The 21148-nt window shown below is 32.9% G+C and overlaps 7 protein-coding genes across 10 annotated transcripts; 4 read left to right on the top strand and 3 right to left on the bottom strand.

The window, feature by feature from the left end:
- Window positions 1-622: 622 nt before the first annotated feature.
- Window positions 623-3423, top strand: LOC116343785 (cathepsin L1-like). 2 transcript variants are annotated; one of them, XM_031772022.1, is made up of 9 exons: window positions 623-672; window positions 857-963; window positions 1019-1227; window positions 1283-1382; window positions 1463-1677; window positions 1741-1757; window positions 1829-1947; window positions 2384-2691; window positions 2761-3423. In XM_031772022.1, exons 2-8 carry the CDS (start codon window positions 868-870, stop codon window positions 2648-2650), a joined length of 1023 nt encoding a protein of 340 aa, XP_031627882.1. In that variant the 5' UTR covers window positions 623-672; window positions 857-867; the 3' UTR covers window positions 2651-2691; window positions 2761-3423. The 2 variants fall into 2 exon arrangements, with proteins under 2 accessions (XP_031627882.1, XP_031627880.1); XM_031772020.1 differs by having other exon boundaries at window positions 2384-3423.
- A 94-nt stretch (window positions 3424-3517) lies between these two features.
- On the top strand, window positions 3518-5108 carry LOC116343786 (cathepsin L1-like). The gene is made up of 7 exons (XM_031772023.1): window positions 3518-3692; window positions 3764-3969; window positions 4036-4117; window positions 4174-4403; window positions 4469-4485; window positions 4554-4679; window positions 4787-5108. Exons 1-7 carry the CDS (start codon window positions 3603-3605, stop codon window positions 5038-5040), a joined length of 1005 nt encoding a protein of 334 aa, XP_031627883.1. The 5' UTR covers window positions 3518-3602; the 3' UTR covers window positions 5041-5108.
- A 2487-nt stretch (window positions 5109-7595) lies between these two features.
- On the top strand, window positions 7596-9179 carry LOC116344268 (cathepsin L1-like). The gene is made up of 5 exons (XM_031772736.1): window positions 7596-7662; window positions 7730-7874; window positions 7975-8089; window positions 8149-8357; window positions 8429-9179. The coding sequence occupies exons 2-5, from the start codon at window positions 7828-7830 to the stop codon at window positions 9126-9128; spliced, it is 1071 nt and encodes a 356-aa protein (XP_031628596.1). The 5' UTR covers window positions 7596-7662; window positions 7730-7827; the 3' UTR covers window positions 9129-9179.
- Window positions 9180-9409: 230 nt separating this feature from the next.
- On the bottom strand, window positions 9410-11432 carry LOC116343845 (death-associated protein 1). The gene is made up of 4 exons (XM_031772113.1): window positions 11190-11432; window positions 10190-10231; window positions 9941-10032; window positions 9410-9866 (listed from the first exon to the last, which is right to left on the bottom strand). Exons 1-4 carry the CDS (start codon window positions 11233-11235, stop codon window positions 9705-9707), a joined length of 342 nt encoding a protein of 113 aa, XP_031627973.1. The 5' UTR covers window positions 11236-11432; the 3' UTR covers window positions 9410-9704.
- A 318-nt stretch (window positions 11433-11750) lies between these two features.
- On the bottom strand, window positions 11751-12948 carry LOC116343844 (sulfotransferase 1E1-like). The gene is made up of 2 exons (XM_031772111.1): window positions 12063-12948; window positions 11751-11986 (listed from the first exon to the last, which is right to left on the bottom strand). The coding sequence occupies exons 1-2, from the start codon at window positions 12896-12898 to the stop codon at window positions 11878-11880; spliced, it is 945 nt and encodes a 314-aa protein (XP_031627971.1). The 5' UTR covers window positions 12899-12948; the 3' UTR covers window positions 11751-11877.
- A 266-nt stretch (window positions 12949-13214) lies between these two features.
- On the bottom strand, window positions 13215-16160 carry LOC116343843 (FK506-binding protein 59). 2 transcript variants are annotated; one of them, XM_031772109.1, is made up of 9 exons: window positions 16058-16160; window positions 15151-15391; window positions 14942-15084; window positions 14737-14857; window positions 14536-14674; window positions 14183-14442; window positions 14011-14117; window positions 13695-13943; window positions 13215-13491 (listed from the first exon to the last, which is right to left on the bottom strand). In XM_031772109.1, exons 2-9 carry the CDS (start codon window positions 15359-15361, stop codon window positions 13333-13335), a joined length of 1389 nt encoding a protein of 462 aa, XP_031627969.1. In that variant the 5' UTR covers window positions 15362-15391; window positions 16058-16160; the 3' UTR covers window positions 13215-13332. The 2 variants fall into 2 exon arrangements, with proteins under 2 accessions (XP_031627969.1, XP_031627970.1); XM_031772110.1 differs by having other exon boundaries at window positions 13379-13621.
- A 1006-nt stretch (window positions 16161-17166) lies between these two features.
- Window positions 17167-20868, top strand: LOC116343798 (ras-related protein Rab-27A). 2 transcript variants are annotated; one of them, XM_031772040.1, is made up of 6 exons: window positions 17167-17269; window positions 19148-19321; window positions 19434-19501; window positions 19906-20020; window positions 20106-20302; window positions 20466-20868. In XM_031772040.1, the coding sequence occupies exons 2-6, from the start codon at window positions 19166-19168 to the stop codon at window positions 20623-20625; spliced, it is 696 nt and encodes a 231-aa protein (XP_031627900.1). In that variant the 5' UTR covers window positions 17167-17269; window positions 19148-19165; the 3' UTR covers window positions 20626-20868. The 2 variants fall into 2 exon arrangements, with proteins under 2 accessions (XP_031627900.1, XP_031627899.1); XM_031772039.1 differs by having other exon boundaries at window positions 17174-17283.
- Window positions 20869-21148: the final 280 nt, after the last annotated feature.

The raw sequence follows: 21148 nt of genomic DNA, 5'->3' as shown, positions 1-21148 counted from the left end.
CAACAAACTTGAAAGCGTTTATACTGCGACATACTGTCTTCTACTTTTAAACTGCTCATTTTCTACACTTAACTATAGTTTTATTTTACAGTAATATCGTGAAATTAAAATGAAAAACATCTTATTGATTTTACACGGAATTATTGATAAAAAATCAATATTTCAATTTGATCTTTCGTGCGTGCAATCACGTCCAAAAATCATAAACTAATTATACGATCAATAAAACATTACCATTTTTTGAGTTTAAATTATTTCTTATAACCTTATAAGCGCCAGTCTCATGCGATAATACGTTCTCAGCACTTGTGTTCGTACATGCATTTTAAAAAAAAAAAAGCAAATTTGCAAACATGAGCAAACTCAATTTGGACAATAAGAATGTCGGAAAAAAGACTGTAAATGGTGACGTTATCAGTAGCAAAGTAATTCAAAATCCACAATACATCTTACGCATAGACTCAATCAACAGAATAAAGGCATATAACAAATAAAGAACATGCGCTTCAATACGAACATTTTTGTAAGAATTCAAAGGCGTTGAAATAATGATGGTGACTTATTGTTAAGGTTCATATATAAAAATGGTACTTTAATTCTGCGAATTCAGTTAATTGTGAGTCGTTAACAGATCAATACATTTTTATTGAATTGTTTGAATTCCCAAGAGAAGTAAAACAATTTATTTTATTTTTTTGTTGTTTAAAAGCCATAATTGTTTTTACAGCTGCAAAAATGTGTTCTACAAATGTTAAAAACAAGCGTCATTATAACCGTCCACCCATGCAAAAATAAATTGACGTTGTGGAATTTTTTCGTTTTTTTGGTTTGTTATATGTTTTTTTCTAATTCACAGACACCAGCATTATGAATAAATTGATCGTTTTATTTGGTGTTTTATTTGCTGTAAATGGAATACCCAATAACGAATCTTCCGTTAAAGATCAATTGGATTCTTTCAAGGTGAGTGGCACTCTGACGTCAATTTGAAAGAGAATATTACGTTTTAACTTTTTAGGAAAAAGCTCTAAAAAAGTTTCGAGATCAATTCGAAGAGACATTGCGCAATTCAGCATTTTCAAAGCATTCAGATGATATTATCAATCACAATCACTTATTTGAGAAGGGTCTTTCGTCTTTCAAAATGAAATTGAATAAATTTAGCGATATTCCGCATAAAGATTTTGTATTTCATATGCGTGCATATATGCATGTGCGAAAAGCCAGGTATATACGCTCATTGATACAAAGAGGTCTTTCCAATTAATCGATTTTTTTATAGAAAAAATGCAACAATCGATCATTCAACATACTTTAAGGGATCTGCAAATTTCGTTCTTCCCAAATCAATCGATTGGAGAAAAAAGGGAGCTGTTTCACCGGTAATTTCACTGGCAACAGTTTATCAAGAAAGTTTTTCTTAACTTTTTGGCTATATTTTTGTTGTTCAACCAACTTTTAGGTAAAGATGCAAGATCATTGCCATTCTTGCTGGTCATTCAGCGCCGTTGGTTCGATTGAAGGACAACATTTCCGTAAGACAGGCCATTTGGTTCAATTGTCTGAGCAAAATGTTATCGATTGTATGAATCGCACTGAACGAGATAGTTGTGTTGCACACACGATACATGAGGTGTTTGACTATGTCATACGTAATGGAGGCATAGATACTGAAAGGTAAATTATACATACACTAAATATTTTATTTTACCAATTTTTTTATTGTCATTTTACTGAAAGGTCATATCCGTACAAAGGTACGTGTTTAGCTGTGATAAAAAAAGCCAGCGGCGACAGTAACAATATAACTTATTTCCTACTTATATAGCGGTTAGTGGTTCCTGCAAGTACAAATCACGAAATTCGGGTGCAAAAATTCGAAGCTATAGTAATATACCAACGGGCGATGAAAAATTATTACAAGAAGCACTTGCCACAGTCGGGCCCGTGAGTATTAAACATGGTCAAGGATCTTGAGCTTGACTCAAGGCATATTTTGTGATTTGAAAGCTACCCGATGCTACTATTTCATGTTATAGCATCCACAGGCATCCGAGTCGCCCAATATATTTTTTAATCAGTCTTTGTATCTCTCACGGTGAGAATCTCACCAAGTTTATTCATGTCCGTATCTTTAAATTGTTGGCTAATTTGGGACATTTTGACTGTTTTGAACATTATAAGACGATTATATGCAACTTTGCAATCAGACGATAACATCCCAAAATAGCCGACTAATATGATTTGAATATTTGTATGAAAACCAATATACTTGAATCAACATAGCCAGTTAACGTTGAATTAATTCATTTATACTTGACTGATTTGTAAGTCTCTTTTTTGCTCATGGGTAAGCCTTAATCCTTATTCAATGTTTCCACAGATTTCTACTTGCATCGATGCATCACATGAGTCATTTCAACATTATGGAAGCGGAATTTATCATGAACCGCAATGCAGTTCAAATATAGATGATTTAAATCATGCCGTTTTAATTGTTGGATATGGCACTGATGATCATGGAAAGGACTTTTATATCGTAAAAAATAGTTGGAGTGACGACTGGGGTGACGAAGGTTACGTTTACATGCCAAGAAATCGAAAAAATCATTGTGGCATCGCTACCGATGCAACTTTTCCGATTGTTTGAATGATATATTCGAGGAAAAATTCATGAAGCTTATTTTTGGGGTAATCAGTAATGCTAATTATGATCTATCTAATGAGAAGGGCCTCATCATTGTTAATTACCTTTTTTAGCTCTGCCCATTTGCAGATGTTATTCTTTTTTCCTTAACCCCAACAGTTTTACGACGATGACCACTTTGGATTATACTATAGTATTAATATAGACATAGTTTTTAATAAGATAAATTATTGGAACATTTTCGAGGAAATGAACAGCCTCTACTTATACTGACGCAATTTTTAGCATTACCAAATGCCAGCTTTGTAGGCCAGTAGAGGCCGTTCATTTCCTTCAAAATGTTCCTATAATTTATCTTATTCGAACTGTCGTAAATAAAAACAAATTTCTTTTGTTTTCTTTCTTTAATAGTTTTTAATATTTCGTTGATTGTTGTTACTCAATATCTTGTATCAGTATTTTTTCAACGGATAATTGGATGGAGATCGTTATTATTTTTACCCATTTAATTGTAACAAGATTTTAAGAAATTAATTGAATGAATCACATGTCTTGTATGAACTCAAACGTTGATTCATCTTAAAATACATATTTTTTCAACGCAACTCCCATTTACATCATCATTTTTTCCGGAAAAAGAAAACAGATTTGTTTTGTACGATTTAAATTCTCGAGAACAAAATATGTAATTGAGAATAGGGTACTGTGAAAACTGAAGTACGTAATAAAATCAACAGAATTCGTAATCAGGTGAAAATTAGAATTCTCAATAATAAGTTCTGAGTTTTTGTGTAAATTGTTCCACACAAACTGTATATAAAGTGGTCGCTCAATTGAGCAATTATTTAGTGTTGATTCGTCAATTTAAGGAGAGCCGTATTTTTCATTGAATATGTGTGTTTAAGAATTAATTTTATTGCTGAGTTTGAGTTTAATATACTTTTATTTACAGAAAATGAAAAAATGTGTTATTGTAATTACGTGTCTGTTAATAGCCCTCAATACCGCATCGGTTATTGATATGCATAACTGGAGTGCATATAAGGTGAAATGAATTTTCAAATTCAAAAAAAAATATACACGAAATATTTTCTTATAAAACGGCCTTTTTTCCAGTCAAAGTATTCGAAAAACTACCAAAATCAAGACGAAGACAGGATGCATATGGAAATCTATTTAAAACACAAACAAGAAATTGTCAAACACAATCAACTTTATGACAAAGGGCTTGCATCATATACAATGAGTTTGAATGCATACAGTGATATTCCGCACATGGAATTTGTATCTCTTATGAATGGCGCACGACATGAACATTTCAGGTACCTTAACATTTTATTCGAATCGACTGCAATTTTATCTTATTTAAAATGTGAACCACCATATAGAAAAAATGAGTCTCATTGTGAATTGGTTGAAATGACGGAAGAATCCTTACCAAAATCCATTGATTGGCGATCGAAAGGCGGTGTAAGTGAAGAACCACATTCATAAGATATGAAATGTTTACATTTGTATATTTGTAGGTTTCAAAAGTGGAAGAACAGGGTAGATGTGGTTCTTGCTGGGCTTTTAGCGTGATCGGAGCAATTGAGGGACAATATTTTCGTAAAACCGGTCATTTGGTGCCGTTATCGGTCCAAAATCTTGTCGATTGTGTAGATACTGAACAAAGCATAAAGAACAAGTGTCGTGGCCAATCAACAGCTAGAGCCATGGATTATGTCAAAGAAAATGGAGGAGTCGATACTGAAAAGTAAATATTATAATAATAATTAATACTAGAAAAAATATTTTTATATCATTTTATTTTACTGAAAGGTCATATCCGTACAAAGGTATGTGTTTAATGTGGCTGTCTACATGCTCTTTTCCAATGATAACTGAAATTGTTCTCTTTCTAAAGCATCGGGTGGTTTGTGTAAATATAAACCAAAAAATTCAGTGGCTGAATTAAGGGGATATAAAACGATTTCTGAAGGCGATGAAATGCAATTGCAAAAAGCCATTGCCACGGTCGGCCCAATATCAGGTACAACAATTTCATTGCAATTTGTTAGATGAATTACTCGAAATTTAGACCAATTATTCAAAGACTAACATGAAATATTAACGAAACGTTTATTCCTTTGTAAACAGTGTGTGTCGACTCTTCACATGAATCATTCCAACATTACCATGGCGGAGTTTATTATGAACCAAAATGCCGCCCACATTATTTAAGTCATGCTGTTTTAGTTGTTGGCTATGGGAATGACAGCAAGCACGGAGCCTTTTACATCATCAAGAATTCTTGGGGCGACGATTGGGGAGAGAAGGGGTACATGAAATTGGCAAGAAACCGAAAAAATCATTGCGGTATTGCGTCAGCTGCTCTTTATCCAATTATATAATTTTTTTACTCGAATTTTGTGAATTTTGAAAATGCATGACAATGTTATAATGATACCTAGTGGATAAGTAAACACGGAAAATGTCCGAAAATCACTGTCATTTGTTGTAAAGCTATGAAAATAATCACTTTTAAAATATTTATGAAATGAAACGACAGCGTCTTTTATTTCTCGTATTTTTGTTTCACATCATCGATTTTCTTCAGCCAGGTAATGTTAATCACGTGAGTGCTTTGAACATTTTGCATATTATTACTGACTACAATCGATAATTATAAACGAAGGCAATATCTTTTTATAAGGTAAAATACTTCGCGATAAAGCTATAAATGCCATAAAGTGGACTATCATTTATTTTCTGACCTTTTATTTGCGAAAAAGGATTCTGAAAGAAATAAATCACAGATTTTAAAATAAGAAATAATTAATTGTAAAATGTGTCTGATATTCTATTTTGATCTATTTCGGTTGGGATTGGGAAAACGCAAATAAATATTTATTAATAAACTGCGATACATTTGTCATTTTTCAAATTTGGTATTTTTTTTATTGGAAAATTCCAATTGAAACCTATCCGAAAATGTGAGTTTAAAAGTTTCTTTGTAGCATAAAATTGAATAAAAATGATGCATTGAATATGAAAATGAATCATCTCAATTGATTGGGTTAGGATAAAAGTGAGCTCAAATTTTCATATAAAAAAATCTCAATCATGAAATCGGTAAAAATAAATGACCAACTAAACTGAGATGAAAATAAAAGAGCAACATGATTCATGTTGGTCTTTTATTTTCACTCTAAACACGTTGAACTTTTATTTTTACGCTGCGCACGGTGGTGTTTTATTTTCAAAGCAAATAAGTTCCCGTTTTATTGGAAGTCCTATCAAGTTGGTATTTTATTTACATTTTTATCATGTTGAATTTTTATTTATTTCAGCGGTCTCCCGTTAAAAAAATCGCTAAAAATGAAAAAAAAAATAATTTTTTTTTCTTCGATTTACAAATTCTATTCAATTTTCTGTATCATCTGATAAAATCAGAATGAAAAAACTCTAATTCCTTATCATTGAAATCGTGATTGGCATTCGGTCACTATTCAATAGATGTTACATGGGAAGTTTATATGAAACTCTCGGAGACTCGGTATAGAGCACTCAAAAAGTGAAAAAAATCCAGATCGTGATTTGGGTGATAAGGAACGCGATTTTTTCATTTTGATTTCGCCAGGTGATACAGAAAGTTGAGAAGTATCTGAGAATTGAAGAAAAAAAATTAATAATTTTTTTCATTTTTCACGATTTTTTATCATTTATATGGGAGGCTTGTATGAAAAAGACACGGAAGACCGCTGAAATGGCAAATGCCAAATATATACGGACCTACGGCAGTGCCATTTCAGCGGTCTTCCGTGTTTTTCATACAATCCTCCCATATAGATGGTATAAAAAATCGCGAAAAATGAAAAAAATAATTAAATTTTTTTTCCTCAATTCTCAAATACTACTCAATTTTCTGTATCACCTGGTGAAATCAGAATGAAAAAAATCGCATTCCTTATCATCCAAATCACGATCTGAACTTTTTTCACTGTTTGAGTGCTCTATACCGAGTCTCCGAGAGTTTCATATAAACTTGCTATGTGATCACTATTGAATAGTAAGCGAATACCAATCGTGATTGAATCAATAGGCGTCATTTGGCTATTGCAAGGCGAGTTTATATGAAAGTCTCGGAAACTCGGTATAGAGCAAAAAAGTGAAAAAAAAATGATTTTTTTTTTCAATTCTCGAACACCACTAAATGGTCTAAATCACCAAATACAAATTAATTTTATCGGATCTACGAATACGACATCTGTTAAAAAAGATACCGATTTTTGTAACTACTGTTGCTTTGACACAGCTCAAACGAACTATACGGCTATGGCTGTATTACAGATGAACTAATACAAAAGAACACACAGACTCCGATCCTGTGTATGCGTATGTATTGTAAATTTCGCACAAGCAGCTACGATTGACGACTGAGTGCAGAATTTGTAATACATACGCATACACAGAATCGGAGTCTGTGTGTTCCTTTGTACGTTTACACCAGCTGTATTAAAACACCCCTAGTAACAGAAATCGGCGAGTTTTTTAGTAGATGTCGTATTGGTGGAATCGATAAAGAAAAATCTACGATATTAGCGCTCATTGTCTATTGAGGTGAAGAACAGTGACGAAACCAACATTTGAAACACAAAATATCTGATATCAATTATGTCACGAAGCTTTTGTTGGTAGATAATTTTTCGGTGTACTGTGAATAAATACACATCTGTTCATTCAAAACGTAACAATTACAGTCTCTAGATATGTCAAAATCAATCGAAACAAATGTCTTTCAATTAATGTAAGATACGTTCTGCATTTCTCAATTGGCGACGCTCCACAATAAATTATAAATATTCAAGAAGATTGGCGAAATCCATGAGTCAACGTTCTCTTTAATAATTAAAACATCGTTTTTTTACCAATATAATGATTAAAAAGATGCGCTACAACAGATGAAGTGTTAAGTCACGAGATAGTCACATATAGACCTGTACTAAAAACCTGTTTATGACAGTATTTTAAAGGTAAATTTGATTACTTGCAGTAAAAAAACTTAATTAAACTTGAGGATCAAACTTCCCAACAATTTAGGTAAATACCCACCAAAATCGAAACGATAATTCACTACCATTTGCATTTGAAGAAATGTGCACACAAGAATTCTTCAATGCATATTCTGGAATTTCGAAATGAATCACACTATAAAACCCAAATCAATTCTTCGTCTTAATTTGAGGTACCTCTTTATTCAAATAGCTTTTGGGGAATTTCACCATTCATTTTTTTATATAAATTGGTCCAATAATCGTTTTAACCACTCAGTATTTGATCGACAGCGAACTTAGTAAGAATCTTGGTAAGATGGAGAAATTTAGCACCGTATTTATTGGCTTACTTGGCATTGTGAATTGTTTTTCGATAATTGAAGAAAATGACTGGGAAATGTTTAAGGTAATTCTTTATTTTTGAAAATAAATATCGTCTAAAGAAATATACTTCTATATTTATAGGAACTAAATGCAAAAAATTATAGTGACAATACTGAGGATGATTTTCGTATGAACATTTTCGTACAAAATCGAGACAGTATCGTTCACCATAATAAACTGTATGCTGAAAAACATATTACATTTCAAATTGGTTTTAACGAATACAGTGATATGGCACACGACGAATTCGTTGCTAAAATGACTGGTTTCATACCTGATTCTGCTGTTGAGTAAGTTTTTTCTTCGTTTTTATTTAATGTGATGCAGTATTTCAAAATCTCCTTAACTTTTTCTTTGGTAGTTCCCATCAAACGGAGCAATCTATTGAGCAAACAAATGAAGAAGATGTTTCAAAATCGAATGAAATCGATTGGCGAAAAATGGGCGCAGTTACAGGGATTAAAAATCAAAATCTATGTGGTTCAAGTTTTGCGTTCTCAGCGATCGGAGCTCTTGAAGGTCAACTCTACCGGAAAACAAATAAATTGGTATCGTTCTCTGAACAACATCTCATCGACTGTTCCAGTTCATTTGGATGCAATGGTGGTAATATAAATCGAGCCTTCGAATATATTCGAATTAATTATCAAATTAACAGCGAAAAAAACTCTCCATACGAAGCGCGAACGGGTGAATGCAAAATTGAACGGCAAAATACAACTGCAAATGATCGCAGTTATGTTAATATTCCATTTGGTAATGAAAGAGAATTGACAAAAATGATTGAACAAATTGGGCCAATCTCTGTTGCTCTGGATGCTTCACGTCCATCATTTAAACAATATAGAAAAGGCATCTATTATGAACCAGAGTGTGATCCACTTAATTTGAATCATGCCGTCCTTGTAGTCGGCTTTGGAAGTGATGAAAATGGTGATGACTACTATTTAATCAAAAACAGTTGGGGAACTTCGTGGGGAGACAAAGGATATGCCAAAATCGCCCGAAACAAAAATAATCACTGTGGCATTGCGTCAGCTGCCAGTTATCCGATTGTTTGAAGGAATTCTTACGTTTTATTATATTCATATTAAATAATAAGTGAATGATGTCATCTCATGTTTGAAAAAAAAAATGAAAATAAAATTGACCAAAACAAAGTTTCAAAATAATCTTGCTTCAATTCATTTAAACTTTCCAACTAAAGTGCAACGAATGCCATTTATCCAAATCTGTAATTCCATTCGCTTCATATTTTTAAGAAGAACCTTCGATTTAAGGAAGTTCTTCTCAAACTGCGTCACTATTGTTCATGCAACGGTAAATTGTTGAAACAAAAGAATTAATTCAATAAAAGAGTTTATTTTGTTATACACAATAAAGAAATTTATTGTAATTCATTCGTTTAAAAATAATATTCCATTGTGCTCTTCCGCACATGGGGGGGAAAGAGAGGAATCCAATAAATCACATTTTCCGTTGAGAATTTATACTCAAAAAAATTGAGTGTCCATTTTATAAATAAGTCATTTTATAAATGACAAAAATATATAAACAAACACTCAGACAATAAAAAATGTGCTATAACCATCAACGTTGAAGATTGTGTTTTATATCCGAGGAGGCAGTGTATGCATCTATTTGCGTGGTTGATTGATGTGATGAATTTGATGTTTGCTGTTTGCCATGCTGTTTGGCGCTTTTGGTGCGTGAGCAACTTGTGTCGCTTGCACCGTAAAATCAGCATTGCCTTTTACCGGGGCACCGCTAACCAATTCCGTATTGATGTTTGGTGGTTGCTATCAATGAATACAAAGAATAGCATTTGATAAATGATAATATCATTGGCATTGAAATGAATTTGAATATTTACCGTCAAACCAGTGCAATCTTCCAAGTCCGCCGGTGGAGCTTCCTTATTCGATGGCGGCTTGTGTTGAACAACTCTCATTCCACCAACCTTGACTGCAAATGAAGAAAAAAAAAACGATCAAATTCAATTAATTCTATCTATCTATGGAATTTTAAGCTCAGATTTATTTTTTAAAAATGTAATTCAATTGCAAAAACATTCTCAAAAAAGAAATTTGGTGGTTAAATTGATTCAAAATAAATGTGCAACCTGCAGGCTTTCGTCCGGCAACCAATTGTGGCTCATCATCTTCTATTTAAATGATGGACAAAATCATACAAAAAAAGAAAACAAAACATTAAAAAATTAAAGTAAAACCAAATCGTCAATAAATGTGAATCTAAAAAATGAACGAAACAAATAAAAATATTCATATAAAAAATGAACGAATTTCCTTGTCACATATTGTTTGTTTGAATATAAATAGAATTATATAATGCGTAGTTTGGTTCAACAGCACTTGAAAAACAGCTATAGTATATACGCAATTTTTGTATTTTTATTTTTCGAGTGAGAAAGCGAAAACGAAAACAAAATACAAACAATGATTAACCAAAGCCGGTTTCGCGAATGTTTTTACACATACAAAGTAGAATTCATCTTTATCTCATGATAAGAATATTAAACGAGGCCAAATGTTGTGGAAAAAAAATTCATCAATCGTTGAAATAATACAGTGTTTATTGGATATGACTCACTGTCAAACCACTGACATGGCGAAAACAAAACAAGAGATACGACGAAAAATGTTTAAACATTTGTAACGTTGTCAACAAACGAACAAAATCTTGTGTGGCGTACGTGCGCATCGGTTGGCTTGGAACAGTTGCTGCTTTTTTATGTCAAACATTCACAATTACGCTTCAAGTAAAAGAAAACACTCTTGTTTCACATGCAAATGTGATGTTTCGCATATAACGCGTAATAGTAATATGATAGTCAATTCACATCGGACCACTAATTTCATTTCCAAGTCCGATGTTTATAACAAATTCTTATAATTATATCCAAATATATAATAAAATGTAACATATTTTCACCAAAAAGATTATCGTTTTTCATTGACAAGAAACACTGATTGGCTATGAGTCAATATTCGATCACGAAATATCGTAAAATTAATTGATGTTTAATTTTCTTATTGGAATTTTATGCCATTACAACACCCATGAGTATACATTGTGATTTAAGTCGCAATTTCTTGATTTACCTGCTGCAGCGCGACCCGCGACCAAATGTGCTTCATTATCTGCCATATTTGCAGAAATCGTTTTTCAATTCTTTGCGAAATTAAAACTAATTTTATTTTCTTTTTGTAAATCAATAAATTTTGAACAAAAAAAAATAGTTGCAAAAAAAACAAATTTGCGTTTCAGATAGCGAACCAATGAAAAAATACTGTTTTTAACACGTCTACTTCTTTCGAGTCTTTGTCTGCGACTTTTCTATGTTTTCTTGTTACATTGCATCTATATTGTGTGGTTGTGCTTGTATGCGAATCGACACAAATACAATGTTTATTTTTGTGTCGTTCGCTCTGTGGTCGCGCAGCTGGAGAGATACGGCAAATGTTTGTAAATACAATAAAAACACTGCGTTCGGCATGAAGTTAGCGTCGTATTTAAGGCCTCTGAATATATATCGCAACACTTGAAATATGACATTTTCGTTGTGGATGGTCTGCTTAGAAAACTAAAACAGACGAAATTAAGAGCAAAGCAGTAGTATTTACACATGTTGGATCTTTCTTAACGAAATAGAAAAATTATTCTTCCGTTCCTTTATATAGCAGGTTTTATTTGAAAATCATAAAATTGTACAATTCGCAGACCATTTATTCAAATTTAAAGAAATAAGATTGCCCTTAGAAAAAAAAAACATTCAAATGTTATGAATGACTATTTTTCCTCCGAATAAGAATGCTCCTTTTCCCATTCATTGAAGCGTCGAATGTACTCCTCGTTCATTTCATCTCGAAAACCACCCACCTTACCTTTGCGGAAAAAGCTAAAACATGAATGGAAATTGACATTAGTATGAATTTGAGCAAATTTTTGCTTATCTATTGTCAACTGTAATTTACTTGAAGTCTTTTTGAAAAAATTTCGGTTCTTCTCCTTGAGTTCGCATATTTCGAAATGAAACATATTCTGCCAATCGTTCCATTTGATCATCATTATATTGGCAGTTTAGAAATTCACTAATTCGTTTAATGATGCCAACTAGATCCGCCGATAATTCTTCGTAGGTAATCAGCATGATGTGATCTAATTGCTTTAATTGCTTATAACTGTTCACATTTGCATGAAATGGGGCGTATTCAAGTTGGTCAGTCAAAAATAGGTCCAAATATTCCTCCAATGAACCAGTAAATTTAAAATTTTTCGAATTGTGTATAAAATGGTAATCCGAAACGGCTGCATCTTTAGGGTTTCGATACGTGTAAATCAATTTTGGTTTGACGGTCCAAATGTCTTGCGGTAACAGATATGCTGGTAAATGCGATTTAATTATCCTTGGTGACGGCCATTTATCAAGCTCATCGATTAAATCAGTCGCCTCTTGAGCAATGGCAGTATATGCGTCGTCAGCATTGCTTCGAAAAAGCATTGAATTTTCAATAAATCCATAAATGGGGGTAATATAATTTTCAGACATTATCAAGTTATTTTTGAGTTGATACACTATATTTTGCATCCACGTTGTGCCCGATTTTGGAAAGCTACACACCCATACATCATCCGGCCGAACTTTGAAGTTCTGAATATGGTCTGCAATTTTTATATACTTTTCAGGAAGAACACAAGATGAAAATGCATAATCACTGCCGAATGGAAATTTATCCGTTGTTGATGGATCGATTCTGGCACGAATCATTGGTTCCGAAACGTTTTCTATTTTGGTACACAAAATTGACATTTTATTGAAATGATTCAGTGAAATAAGTTGCCAAAACTGAAGTGATAGTCATTTAAGTCGACCTCATATATTGAAAATCATAAACTTAACTGTAATGTAGGACTAATCTTATCAGTATTTCTAATTTTTATCACACTCTATCTATTATGAAAAATTTAGGAATTATCTTTTTTTGCAACTTAAATTTCGACTAGAAATTTATATTTCGTACAAAGATAACCGATTTTGATGAACGAAAAGTGAAATAAAAAGACGTGACATTTAATTTGTAGAATTTAATGTTTATTGATATCGTTTTAGAAAAAAAGATTAAATCTCTAGATTACTGCTGAACATTTATTATGAAGTGAATGATGATTGGAATTGATTCAAAAGCATTGGAATGAATATGTGTATGACAATAATTTAAATGGTAAATATGGCAAAGTTTGTTCTTAAATCATGACTACGTTGCGATTTACATCGTCTAGTACTTGACTGGCTTGTTTTAGTCGGTCGGCTTCATTTTCGCTGCCACCATTTAAGGCAACAAAATCATTGTTCCATTCACCGCATGATTCGAAATTGTAGTCCACTTTGTTGTCCTCTTCCTTCTACCAGGCCATCGGTGCCAATACCAAATTAAAATCCATCGTAATATTCAGCAGCATTAAGTTCAGCAATGAAAGTTGTATGAGTTGGCGGTTTGTTTTGTTATGAATGGGAAGATTTGGTTTTGTTTTACTGATGTTTCCGTTTTTAAAAGGTAAATTGAGAGTTATTTCCGCGTGTTTAAACCACTAAGAAATTAGCTTACCTTTGCATCAGCTTCGGCAAATTTCGAGAACATATTCGCGTACAATTTCTTTTCTTTGTCGTTTTCTTCCTTGATCTTTGCCTTACACAATGTGATCTGATTGGTAGCGGCTTTGTTATCGGGCTCCAACTCTTGCACCTTCAAAAAATCATCTAAAGCAGATTTCGCATCGCCGGTCGCAAACAAGCTTGTACCACGACGGAAATATGCCTTAACATTTTTCGGATCGATTTCTAATACAGTCTCACACTAAAAATATGAGTGAAAATGAAATTAAATACATTTTCAGTAGAAAGATTCGATTTGGTTCACTCACCGCTTTCTTAGCATCGTAATAATTATTTAGTTTCAAATAACACAGGGCAATGTTGGAGTGTACAGCTGCTTTCACCGCTTGTGCTTCTTCACAAGCACCTTTCGATGCTAAAACATTTAATTTGAAACATTAATTCTCTTGCATCGTACGGCATTAACATTTGAGAACTTACTAGTGCAATTTGATAGGAATGAGTTTGATTTCTCGTACAATTTAATTGCTAACTTGTATTCATTTTGCTTCAAATAAGCAGTTGCTTTGTCCTTCACCACCTTTGCATGTTCCAAACTCTCTTCTGCATTCAATTTCCATGATTCAGGCTCACGTTCGAATTCATTAAGTGTAACAGTGTATTCGACGGTTGCGTTGGGTGGTATTCCGAATTGTTCATTTCCTGCTGCGCCAAAAGCATACTCCGGCTTGATGATCAATCTATTTGAAAATACCATTTTTATTTAGTTTCAGACACACATTCGTGTTTGTTGGATGGTTGTCGAATAAAATAGAAAATGTATGAAAATTTACCTCGATGTTTCGCTTTTACCGAAATGTGTAAGGGCTTTTTGAACACCTTCGATGACTTCGTCATGTGGAACTTCGCCAATGTTGAATGTAAGGGTACGTTCATCGAACACACGTCCCTCATACGAACCGGATAAATTAACTAGAATTCACAATCAACCATAAGTCAGAGTTTTTAGCTAGAATTCAATCGCTCCCATTTACCTGTTACCGAAGATCCATCATTTGGTGTTTTACGTGTGACGGCTTTTTTAAGAACATATCGTAAAATGGCACCGTTTGATTTGGGACTAAGGTCTTCGGGCTTGAAATCCAACAGCTCAATCTATATTTGTGATCGAATTTCGAATTTATTTCGATAAATTCATAATGAATACAAAATACAGTTCATTGACAAATGGAAATTTACCTCAAAGATTAATGTGGCGTTTGGTGGAATATTTGGTGGACTACCTGCCGCACCGTAACCATATTCAGATGTAAAGGTGAACACCGCCTTTTCACCTTTTTTCATCGATGCAACACCCATGTCAAATCCCTTCACAACAACGCCTAAATTCAGCGAGACAGTCAAGATTTAAAAAACACGTGAATTCACGGTAAAAAATTTCTGTTTACCTTTGCCCAGTTCGAATTCAAACGGTTCATTGCGTTCAACACTAGAGTCAAATTGTGTACCATTTTCCAATGTACCAGTATAATGAAGTGACACTTTACAACCAGTCGATGGCTGTTCATCGGTGGAACCGTTTTCTAGAATCCGTTTCAAAACGCCACCATCGCCAGACAAATCAATTTGTTCTTCAGATTTTTTAGTGTCTTCGACCATTTTGTATTACAATTTTTTTTTTTGATAAATCTGAAAAGCAACGAATGTTAAAATAAAATTAATATAAAATGCAAATAATGTGTCGGTTCGGTTGAGTGGCAAAATGTCTTAAAACCGAATGAAAAGGAAAGAAAAAAACCACAAAAAGACGGAAATGTTTGCTATAACGGAAACCACAATGAATATGCATACAAAAAACTAATGTTTAAATAGCGAAGAATGAAAGGCCTCGTACGAGCTTCAAGTATAATGGAATAATCTAGAAAAGACTAAGAACAACTTGAAAGTCGGTTGATTATTGAAAATCGAAATTTTCGGGTCAATCGTGTCAATAACATTCTAATTCACATGTAATGTTATGCTAACCTAAGCTCAGTATACATTTAAGTTGATGTCAAAAAAAAAATTCGTCATTTGATTCGAACGTTTAATCAGACAAGAATGATAATTCTTTTTATTTATGTCACCTTCTGAGACATATAACAATTAATTTAAAATGAATCATTTTAGGGCACCTTATATTTTCTACGTTCGAGAAAATTCTATGGCAAAATAAGCACATTAAGAGGTTATGAAACAAAACGGCGAAATGATGCAAAATTTCGAACAAAATTTGTATCAGAACCATACAAAAAAATTATTGTCGAAATTTTAAAAGTAAAATAATATTCAATCATCAATAAATTTTCTACTTACAAATAGAATTTGATGAAATTAGTTGAATTGTGGAGATGTTTCTAGATACCTGCACCGCAAACAAATGTGATATCAAAAGACTGTGGTAGCTATATAAAAATGTTTCGATGCGCAAGAAATGTCAAATCGAAAGCCTATTAGACTGTCCATCTGTGGCAACACTGTTCACTTTCGTTCGGTGTGTGTGCAAGAAAGTGACAGCTATCAATTTTACGCACACACTCACACACACGCACATATCGTTGCTGACAGTTTAACAAGGAAATTGTTTACGATTTCTTTTTTTTTTCGTTGAGTATAAATAAGTAAATGAAAGTGAAATTGCTGGTGCCAATTTGAACAATCTAAACGAAAAACAAATCGAAGTTGATCTGAAAAACCGCCAATAGATTAGAGAGAAACAGATATTATGGAATCATTTAATAAAATTCACGATTGTTGTGGAAGCGATGGTGCGAATGGTGTATTTGGCCGAATCGTACGGAAGTGCATACAAGAGATAACATCGATTGAAAATCATTTATCGTTTGGTTTGGCAGTTGCACTGGCCTTGTGCATTTTTATATTTTTAAAATGGTTGCAAAGATGATGCTTCATTTCAACCGATCAGTGCCATTCCAATTCATTTAGGCTGTTCATTTTGTTGGAAAACAAAATTAAAAATTCTGTTATTATTTTATCATATGTAAATAATTGTGTTTCGTTGAAAATGAAATTTATATGGACAACATTTGTTTCTGGTTTTCTGTTAATAAAATAATGTTCTGGTTAAAAAAAATACAAAATGTGCGTATGTTTCATTTCTTTGGAAAATTACCAGCTTGTGCCAGTCATTCGAGTTACGTTAAATATGATGTACTGTTTACATTCCAGGAAATCACATGCCATAGTCACTCTGATTTCATTTAGCTATAATTGGAATACCTTGTGCTTGATATGTCTCTAATAAAATATACTTGTTATCAGTCCGAATGGTGTGCAGCGCACTCAGCACACAAGAAACATGGAAAATCGCATGCACACGCGATCTATCTCGCTTTCGTTGAAAACGCACCACTTTGGAAACTTTTCAACTGCCACTGTGATTCTATCCACTTCAGTTTGCTAACAAGTGTTGAAGCAGCAACAGGTTCTTTTACAAATATTCTATTGAGTTTTGCGTGCGCTTTTCTGATTTTGAATTTTGCCTTGTTCGAGTGAGTTTTGGTTTGAGTGAGTAAAAAACAGTAAGTTTGGGGTGTCAATTTCATGAGTTTTATTTAAATTGAAATTTGTGCTAGGGACAAAACTCTGGCTGAAATAAACAAGGATTATTTCTTTGTGGTGTTCAACATTTTTTTGGAACGACTCTGATGAATACGAATCATGAATCAAACTGTTTTTTGCTTTTTTTGTTAAACATTTAGCCTTCGAACCATTGTTCAACGATAATTAAATTGTTTATCTACGGTATTGTCGTTGCACTTAAATTAAACATTTTCATTGGGCTCAATTAAGTGAAAGTTCTCTCGGCGAAAATACTTGTTTGCGTGCGGCCAATTTAATGTTATTATAAGCTGTTACTGCGATACGGTTTTGTAATATTGATATTTAAGACATTGTTTGCATTTCCATAACACTAATTGCTATTCAATAACATTCTATTTAATTGATTTTGATTGAGTCGATACCTTATCTGTATGCCAAAAACCGCGTATTTTCTTCGTGCTGATGATATATATGCTACATCGAATCGAATGAACAAGGGAGAAAAAGAGAAAAAAGCAGATAAAGAAACAAACAAAAGAAAAAGAATTATAGAAAAAAAAACAGTATACAACTGATGGTATTAAATTCAATGTCTGTAGCGATGTTCAAATACAAACAATGCTCAATATTTCTTCAATTTTTAATTGTCGCCCTTATTGGATTATTATATCCGTTTTATATTGATGCTCTTTTTACTTCGAAGAATAACGATGGGTTCTTTTTTCTATCTCATTTTAATTTGTATCATCAAGTGCGATCAAGTGTATCTAAGCGACCTTCAAGCCCACCGTCACAATGTATTCGAATAGGTTTTTGCTAAGAATGTAACTGAAACAATGGAATTTAATTGAAAAATATTCACATTGATTAAATCGTGAATTCATTGTGACAACATTCAGGTGAACAGCATGAACTCAACAACGAGTATACTCAAAGTATGTTGTATGTCCATTGAAACACAAACATCGGAATCTAAGCAATTTATGTTCAAGTACTGATGAAAATATCGCATTCAATTAATATATTTTTGCCTAAAAAATCGATAACATTATTTTCGGTTAAAAGAGCGCCAATGAGAATCGAACGAGATACGGTCAGGTGATGTGCCCATACGGACATACATACAGCTATTTTTAAAAGAGATAAGCCTCATGTAAAAAGCAACTGAAGTTCAAAATTCGCAGAGTGGATGCTTTTTTTAATTTACTCGTTACAATCTTCTCTGAACAGAATGTTTATTAATATCGATTGTAGTATTCTGAGCGGATTTATCTCCGACATTACTTTATAAGCCTAGTGGATAACATCATTTTGATTGGCTTTAAAACAAGATCGATTACAGGACGAATAAATACTTTTTTTCTCGGAAAGTGATGAATACTTTTTTTGCTTTCGACCAATTTCCCCTCGAGCACTCAGCAAATGTACAAAAAACAGGAATTTGTTGAAAATGTTCGTTTTTTTCTGGGCAATTTTCAAGGACCAATTTTATCGAGCAACTGGATTGTGTCCTTTGTGTGCAGTGAGGATATGCATCATCAAAAATGATTCAGTATCTGAATCAATGAAAAATCCTTGAGTTTTAATATATTTTTTTAACGACGTATACTTTGTTTTGTACGAATTCGGGTAAACATTTTCCGGGTTTTGATATTTTCAATTTTTAAAAAGCCAAATTCTGAAAAATTTTTGTTGGTACATAATCATAATAATTGTTGCACATAATTTGTACATTTTAGTAGTATATACGATTTTTCGAAAGTTGACATCGACCGGAAATTGACTACCTATCCAAATAGGATTTTAAATCTCTTTTTGTGGTAATTTGTTTTGCATTTTCAGAACCGAGCTTTTGTCATAATGAGCATTTCCATCGAATATGATTATTTGTTTAAATTCCTGATTCTGGGAAATTCAAGTGTAGGAAAAACGAGCTTCCTCTATCAATACACTGATGGTGTTTTTCGTTCGAATTTTTCATCAACGGTTGGTGTTGATTTCCGAGAGAAACGAATGGTAAGTATGCACTTTTGAATGTTGTGGCTTTAAACATCCCATTGAGGGAATGTATTTGAATTCCATATCTTCAATGGACCAACCAATACGATTTACTTCTATTTCATTCTAGCTATACAAAACAAATGGACGAAATTATCGAGTGCATTTACAGTGCTGGGATACAAGTGGACAAGAAAGGTTTTTTGTGTTGTTTTTTTTGCATGCGTTGGACGCCTTTGCGTATATCAAAGGAAATATTTTTTATAAAAATTGTAAATGGATTTTTCGCAGCAACATTTTCGATCAAAAAAAAAATCAAAGAAACTTGGTCATTTTCATACGGAAGGAATTTGAATGTTTCGACTTTAATATATGCAAAGATTTCAAGTTATACTGCCAGTTACTTACTGTTTAAACACAGAAATCTTCCCTTCAATCTATAAAAATGTACACTGTGTTTTTATATTCATAAAGTGTTATATGCTTTGTAATGTTTCTCTTATCTTATGTTGTACGTCGTCAGCATCCTTGAAACTTTGTAAAACAGAAAGAGAAAAAAGTAACTTTTTTATAATTACATTTTCTTCTTCGTTCCTTTGTAGATTTCGCAGTCTGACTACCGCTTTCTACAGAGATGCCGTAGGCTTTCTCCTAGTTTTCGATTTGACAAATGAGAAATCATTCTTAGAGGTTGTTTACTGGATGGAACAGCTCAAAGTAATTTTCTATCTCACTTTTATGTCGTTTTGCCAAAGAATTTAAATTTTAATGAATTTCTTGCTTTTTATTCGGTATTTTTTAGATTCATGCATATTGCGACTGTCCCGATATAGTTTTAGTTGGAAACAAAATGGATATGGAACGTCAACGCATTATTACTGAAGTGCGTGCAAGGCATTTTGCCCAAAAATACAATTTACCGTATATTGAAACGAGCGCTGTGACAGGGGAGAATGTGAAACAAGCATTCGATATTCTTTTGGAGTTGGTAATGAATCGGTAAGGTTGAGGAACAGTTTGGAAAGAAAAAACGGCCGAACTGAGTCTCTTCTCAAGCTGGCACAGTTTGATCGTTCTTTTATTCTTCAAAAAGATAAAATTTAAGTGAAAAACTTTGTCGAAATGGTAAAAATTACTTATTAGTTTAAATGAAAAATTTCAGACTGGAAAATGCCGTTTTTCGCACAAAATTGCCAACACATGGAAATTCTCGAAAACTCTCAGCGATTACAAATGGACCAAACAATTCAAATGCGAATGCAGATGGTAAAAATATAACAATTCAACATGCCAAGGATATGAAAAAATGTGCTTGTGGATAATTAATTGACAATAATAACATGGTCTGACAGCTTTTTTTTCGCTGACCACCCAGTGTAACAATAACAAACCAATACTTCCGATAATAATGTTGAAATCCCTCCAAATCTATGTATCCTCATCTAGTTTTGTATGACCTTTTTAAAGAAGAAACATAATGTAAGAGGAAACTTTTCATGTCAAAAGTGTGTCTTGAAATGAAAATGGAAAAAATGGCTTTGATGTATTCCCAATCAATGTCTAAGTTTTAAACCAATCAATAAATATGGTAAAACTTTAAAAACAAACGCATTTTAAATTCAATTGATTTTATTTAGTTGCTAATTAATTACTTCTATGCGTTAACTGTACACGGCAAAGGTGTGTACGCGGCAAAGTTTTTCTATTAGCTCAGCTTTAAAAAAAATGTAGCAAAAGTAAAGTTGATGTATCTGTATTATTCGTGAGTCATTCTTTCCTCTTATCTCTTTTTATCTTATCATATTGATTCGCATAAGTACAAAATATTCGATGGAGGCGACACAC

The sequence above is a fragment of the Contarinia nasturtii genome, unplaced genomic scaffold, assembly GCF_009176525.2.
Source record: "Contarinia nasturtii isolate CC-2019 unplaced genomic scaffold, AAFC_CNas_1.1 Cnas_scaffold_1037, whole genome shotgun sequence".
In the NCBI taxonomy this organism is placed as follows: Eukaryota; Metazoa; Arthropoda; class Insecta; order Diptera; family Cecidomyiidae; genus Contarinia; species Contarinia nasturtii.
This window is presented reverse-complemented; position numbering and strand designations above follow the sequence as displayed.

Bases quoted from the DNA above. Each gene is read 5' to 3' on its own strand.
- LOC116343845 (XM_031772113.1), bottom strand. From the start codon at position 11,235: ATGGCAGATAATGAAGCACATTTGGTCGCGGGTCGCGCTGCAGCAG. The intron at 10,033-10,189 runs GTTGCACATTTA...CTTCATTTGCAG, and splicing joins TGCCGGACGAAAGCCTGCAG to TCAAGGTTGGTGGAATGAGA. The intron at 9,867-9,940 runs GTAAATATTCAA...ATTCATTGATAG, and splicing joins AAGATTGCACTGGTTTGACG to CAACCACCAAACATCAATAC.
- LOC116343785 (XM_031772022.1), top strand. From the start codon at position 868: ATGAATAAATTGATCGTTTTATTTGGTGTTTTATTTGCTGTAAATGGA. The intron at 1,383-1,462 runs GTAATTTCACTG...ACCAACTTTTAG, and splicing joins AAAAGGGAGCTGTTTCACCG to GTAAAGATGCAAGATCATTG. The intron at 1,948-2,383 runs GTGAGTATTAAA...ATGTTTCCACAG, and splicing joins CACTTGCCACAGTCGGGCCC to ATTTCTACTTGCATCGATGC.
- LOC116343798 (XM_031772040.1), top strand. From the start codon at position 19,166: ATGAGCATTTCCATCGAATATGATTATTTGTTTAAATTCCTGATTCTG. The intron at 19,502-19,905 runs GTTTTTTGTGTT...GTTCCTTTGTAG, and splicing joins GATACAAGTGGACAAGAAAG to ATTTCGCAGTCTGACTACCG. The intron at 20,021-20,105 runs GTAATTTTCTAT...GGTATTTTTTAG, and splicing joins ACTGGATGGAACAGCTCAAA to ATTCATGCATATTGCGACTG.
- LOC116343844 (XM_031772111.1), bottom strand. From the start codon at position 12,898: ATGTCAATTTTGTGTACCAAAATAGAAAACGTTTCGGAACCAATGATT. The intron at 11,987-12,062 runs GTAAATTACAGT...TTCATGTTTTAG, and splicing joins TTTTTTCAAAAAGACTTCAA to CTTTTTCCGCAAAGGTAAGG.
- LOC116344268 (XM_031772736.1), top strand. From the start codon at position 7,828: ATGAATCACACTATAAAACCCAAATCAATTCTTCGTCTTAATTTGAG. The intron at 7,875-7,974 runs GTACCTCTTTAT...TTTGATCGACAG, and splicing joins ATTCTTCGTCTTAATTTGAG to CGAACTTAGTAAGAATCTTG. The intron at 8,358-8,428 runs GTAAGTTTTTTC...TTTCTTTGGTAG, and splicing joins ATACCTGATTCTGCTGTTGA to TTCCCATCAAACGGAGCAAT.
- LOC116343843 (XM_031772109.1), bottom strand. From the start codon at position 15,361: ATGGTCGAAGACACTAAAAAATCTGAAGAACAAATTGATTTGTCTGGC. The intron at 14,675-14,736 runs GTAAATGGGAGC...TGTGAATTCTAG, and splicing joins TGATGGATCTTCGGTAACAG to TTAATTTATCCGGTTCGTAT. The intron at 14,443-14,535 runs GTAAATTTTCAT...ATTTTCAAATAG, and splicing joins GGTAAAAGCGAAACATCGAG to ATTGATCATCAAGCCGGAGT.
- LOC116343786 (XM_031772023.1), top strand. From the start codon at position 3,603: ATGAAAAAATGTGTTATTGTAATTACGTGTCTGTTAATAGCCCTCAAT. The intron at 3,970-4,035 runs GTACCTTAACAT...ACCACCATATAG, and splicing joins GCACGACATGAACATTTCAG to AAAAAATGAGTCTCATTGTG. The intron at 4,680-4,786 runs GTACAACAATTT...CTTTGTAAACAG, and splicing joins CACGGTCGGCCCAATATCAG to TGTGTGTCGACTCTTCACAT.